The sequence below is a fragment of the Oncorhynchus clarkii genome, chromosome 5, assembly GCF_045791955.1.
Source record: "Oncorhynchus clarkii lewisi isolate Uvic-CL-2024 chromosome 5, UVic_Ocla_1.0, whole genome shotgun sequence".
In the NCBI taxonomy this organism is placed as follows: Eukaryota; Metazoa; Chordata; class Actinopteri; order Salmoniformes; family Salmonidae; genus Oncorhynchus; species Oncorhynchus clarkii.
Window position 1 is genome coordinate 86,969,039 of NC_092151.1, and position 5,000 is coordinate 86,974,038.

A 5,000-nucleotide genomic window follows, 5' to 3' on the forward strand; every position below is an offset into this window, starting at 1 on the left:
AACACACAGGAACAGGAACCGGGGGGGCACATTCAAACACACAGGAACAGGAACCGGGGGGGGGCACATTCAAACACACAGGAACAGGAACCGGGGGGGGGCACATTCAAACACACAGGAACAGGAACCGGGGGGGCACATTCAAACACACAGGAACAGGAACCAGAACCGGGGGGGCGCATTCAAACACACAGGAACAGGAACCGGGGGGGCACATTCAAACACACAGGAACAGGAACCGGGGGGGGGCACATTCAAACACACAGGAACAGGAACCGGGGGGGCACATTCAAACACACAGGAACAGGAACCGGGGGGGGGCACATTCAAACACACAGGAACAGGAACCGGGGGGGCACATTCAAACACACAGGAACAGGAACCGGGGGGGGGCACATTCAAACACACAGGAACAGGAACCGGGGGGGCACATTCAAACACACAGGAACAGGAACCGGGGGGGCACATTCAAACACACAGGAACAGGAACCGGGGGGGCACATTCAAACACACAGGAACAGGAACCGGGGGGGCACATTCAAACACAGAGGCATTACATGTTAAGTCAGTAACAGCTGAATGGTCTTAACATGTCCTTGTACGGGCTGATGGGAGGGGTTAGGATAATAAAGTGAGAAGTGCTTCATCAAACAGGACAGGAGAAGAAGAACAGGATAAAAACAAATTATATACCTAGAGACCAGATAGGGGGAGGGGGGGGGGGGAGAATCTAACTATTCAAAATATTGTGCTAAATGCCAGAGTCAGTGTGAATCCTCACTCACCAGTCATGTGTCCTACATTCTTGGGCTGGGCCTGCCGATCACCAGCATAGTGCCTGAAACAGGAGAGAGGCTTAAAGTCAAACATACACATTGGCTACCATCAACTCACATAGTTAGCACATCCAATAGACTGGGAAATAGTGTGACTCCCAATCTCCCAGACAAAACATATGAGGTTTGCTAAAACTGTATGAGCTGAGTAGAGAGCCAGCCATTTTTTCCTGGTCAGGTTATGTGGTCAGGAACAAGTCATGTGCCTACTCCCTATTTATTAAATATTACAAAAATATTAGCTTGAATGAATGAAGTTTAAACTATGTGGAACAGTGAGCGATGGACTGGAGACGTTGTTACTGCCCTGTTAGAGACACAGTGTTCCTATTCACACAGCAGTGCTGGAAACTAACTGTGGTCAGAGACAGGACAGGCTGAAGTCACTCCATCCATCCAATCCCACCACACATCACCTGACCCTCTGATTCACGCAGGATGCATCCCAAATAGCACCCTCTTCCACTTATAGTGTATTACTTTTAACCAGTGCACTATATAGGGAATATGGTGCCATTTAGGACTCATACCAAGTCTCTTTATGTCTCCTGAAGCATCATCTGTTTATGTGTCTGTCTGTCTGTCTGTCTGTCTGTCTGTCTGTCTGTCTGTCTGTCTGTCTGTCTGTTTGTCTGTCTGTCTGTCTGTCTGTCTGTCTGTCTGTCTGTCTATGTGTCTGTCTGTCTGTCTGTCTGTTTATGTGTCTGTCTGTCTGTCTGTCTGTCTGTCTGTCTGTCTGTCTGTCTGTCTGTCTGTCTGTCTGTCTGTCTGTCTGTCTGTTTGTCTGTCTGTCTGTCTGTCTGTTTATGTGTCTGTCTGTCTGTCTGTCTGTCTGTTTATGAGTCTGTCTTTGGTGGTAACTAAGGTAAGGTTCCATGATGGGCCGGCCTTAAACTAAGGATCTGAGTTTTTCCTGAGCACATCTCTTGACCACAAGACATGATGTGACTTGTCAGGTCATATGGTCCTGAAAAGCTCTCAGAGCCATAGCTAAGAAGCACAACATTTTATTAGGCTCTGGTTAAAGCACCTGCTAAAACCAGTCAACATCCAACTGCAACCCAACCAAACAAACTGGGCTGATGTGTTTTTATACAAGCACATACTGACTAAACCACACATTCATAAATACAAGGATATTTCTTTATTTAACCAGGTAGGCAAGTTGAGAACACCTTTATTTAACCAGGTAGGCAAGTTGAGAACACCTTTATTTAACCAGGTAGGCAAGTTGAGAACAAGTTCTCATTTACAACTGCGACCTGGCCAAGATAAAGCACAGCAGTTCGACACATACAACAACACAGAGTTACACATGGAGTAAAACAAACATACAGTCAATAATACAATAGAAACAAGAAAAAATATCTACATACAGTGAATGCAAATGAGGTAGGATAAGGAAGGTAAGGCAATAAATAGGTCATGGTGGCGAAGTAATTACAATATAGCAATTAAACACTGGAATGGTAGATGTGCAGAAGATAAATGCGCAAGTAGAGATACTGGGGTGCAAAGGAGCAAGGGTTAAGGAGCTATCAGAGATATCATAGCTATCAGAGATATCAGAGCTGTCATAGCTATCAGAGATATCAGAGATATCAGAGCTATCAGAGATAGAGCTATCAGAGCTATCAGAGATATCAGAGCTATCAGAGATAGAGCTATCAGAGCTATCAGAGATATCAGAGCTATCAGAGCTGTCTGAGCTATCAGAGATATCAGAGCTGTCATAGCTATCAGATATATCAGAGCTGTCAGAGCTATCAGAGCTATCAGAGCTATCATAGCTATCAGAGATATCATAGCTATCAGAGCTGTCAGAGCTGTCAGAGATATCATAGCTATCAGAGCTGTCAGAGCTGTCAGAGATATCAGAGATATCATAGCTATCAGAGCTATCAGAGCTGTCAGAGATATCAGAGCTGTCAGAGATATTAGAGATATCATAGCTATCAGAGATATCAGAGATATCATATCTATCAGAGCTGTCAGAGCTGTCAGAGATATCAGAGATATCATAGCTATCAGAGCTGTCAGAGCTGTCAGAGATATCAGAGCTATCATAGCTATCAGAGATATCAGAGCTGTCAGAGCTATCATAGCTATCAGAGCTGTCAGAGCTATCATAGCTATCAGAGCTGTCAGAGATATCAGAGATATCATAGCTATCAGAGCTGTCAGCGATATCATAGCTATCAGAGCTGTCAGAGATATCAGAGCTATCATAGCTATCAGAGCTGTCAGCGATATCAGAAAAATCATAGCTATCAGAGCTGTCAGCGATATCATAGCTATCAGAGCTGTCAGCGATATCATAGCTATCAGAGCTATCAGAGCTATCATAGCTATCAGAGCTGTCAGAGATATCATAGCTATCAGAGATATCAGAGCTGTCAGCGTGTTGACAGAACATCTCACAGAAACACCAGTGCTCATAGGATATTCTACATTGGGATCATTTGGTCAAACACAAGAGCATGGCCGCACATTAGGTTGTAAACAATCCTTTAACTGAGTGAAGAGGCTTGTAAACAACAACACTGAGTGAGTAAGGATCACATGGACACAGTGGATGACATCACTAGAGGCTGATACCAGTAACAGTGGATGACATCACTAGAGGCTGATACCAGTAACAGTGGATGACATCACTAGAGGCTGATACCAGAAACAGTGGAAGACATCACTAGAGGCTGATACCAGTAACAGTGGATGACATCACTAGAGGCTGATACCAGTAACAGTGGATGACATCACTAGAGGCTGATACCAGTAACAGTGGATGACATCACTAGAGGCTGATACCAGTAACAGTGGATGACATCACTAGAGGCTGATACCAGAAACAGTGGAAGACATCACTAGAGGCTGATACCAGAAACAGTGGATGACATCACTAGAGGCTGATACCAGTAACAGTGGATGACATCACTAGAGGCTGATACCAGTAACAGTGGATGACATCACTAGAGGCTGATACCAGTAACAGTTGATGACATCACTAGAGGCTGATACCAGAAACAGTGGATGACATCACTAGAGGCTGATACCAGTAACAGTGGATGACATCACTAGAGGCTGATACCAGTAACAGTGGATGACATCACTAGAGGCTGATACCAGTAATAGGCCCTGTCCATTCTTTTAGAACAGCAGGGGGGTGACATCGCTATAGTTGGAGTGGGGCTTCATTATAGATGTTATACACCACCCAGCCTTGGGCATATGGTCTCCCCCACCCAGAGGAATGGAACTGCTAGGCCCTGGGCAGAATGACCACAGCGACCATCTAGCCCAGGCCCAGATCACGACAGGGCAGAATGGCCCGTACTCTGTCTCTCTCTCTCTCGATATATAGCAATGTGGACAGGGGAACCCTCTGGAACTATGATATAGCACTGTGGAGAGAGACAGGACAGGGAACCCTCTGGAACTATGATATAGCACTGTAGAGAGAGACAGGACAAGGGAACCCTCTGGAACTATGACATAGCACCGTGGAGAGAGACAGGACAGGGGAACCCTCTGGAACAATGATATAGCACTGTGGAGAGAGACAGGACAGGGGAACCCTCTGGAACTATGATATAGCACTGTGGAGAGAGACAGGACAGGGGAACCCTCTGGAACTATGATATAGCACTGTGGAGAGAGACAGGACAGGGGAACCCTCTGGAACTATGCTTGTATACACAGCATATGAGCATGTGTGTGCGGTGTGTGTGTTCTAGAATAAGCCCTATGTCCATTCAGACAGACCACCAGGCCATTACCACGACAACAACAACAGCAGGACTTCCCAGAGTGTAAAAAGGCCTGACTCATCAGCACCTGCCCTGGGGGCCCTCAGGGAAGTCTGAGCCATCAACATGATGAAAATAATACACTTCAATAATTTCATTATGATTACACCAAGTACGGTAAATAGTATCTTTCTTTTTGTATTGTTGCCACAAATGTTTCTATTTGTTATCAAACAGAGTCCTTCTAGAAACAAACCTTCCAGGTAGATAAAACGAATCATCCAATCACTGATCTGGCTGATGATCCAATAAACCTGATGATTTGATCTGACTGTGTGTCTCCCATGTGAGTGATTACATTGATTAATATAGTGTGATAACCTTGTCTTTAGATTAACACAACAACACAAAGTTTTCT

The 5,000-nt window shown here is 45.1% G+C and overlaps 1 protein-coding gene across 2 annotated transcripts in view; it reads right to left on the bottom strand.

The window, feature by feature from the left end:
- Positions 1–5,000, bottom strand: part of LOC139409505 (phosphodiesterase 4D interacting protein) — a 140,110-nt gene that overhangs the window by 133,920 nt on the left and 1,190 nt on the right. For both annotated transcript variants that reach the window (XM_071154765.1, XM_071154764.1), the window contains exon 2: positions 786–838. In XM_071154765.1, coding sequence (XP_071010866.1) covers positions 786–838 — 53 coding nt within the window. The remainder of the gene's footprint in view (positions 1–785; positions 839–5,000) is intronic.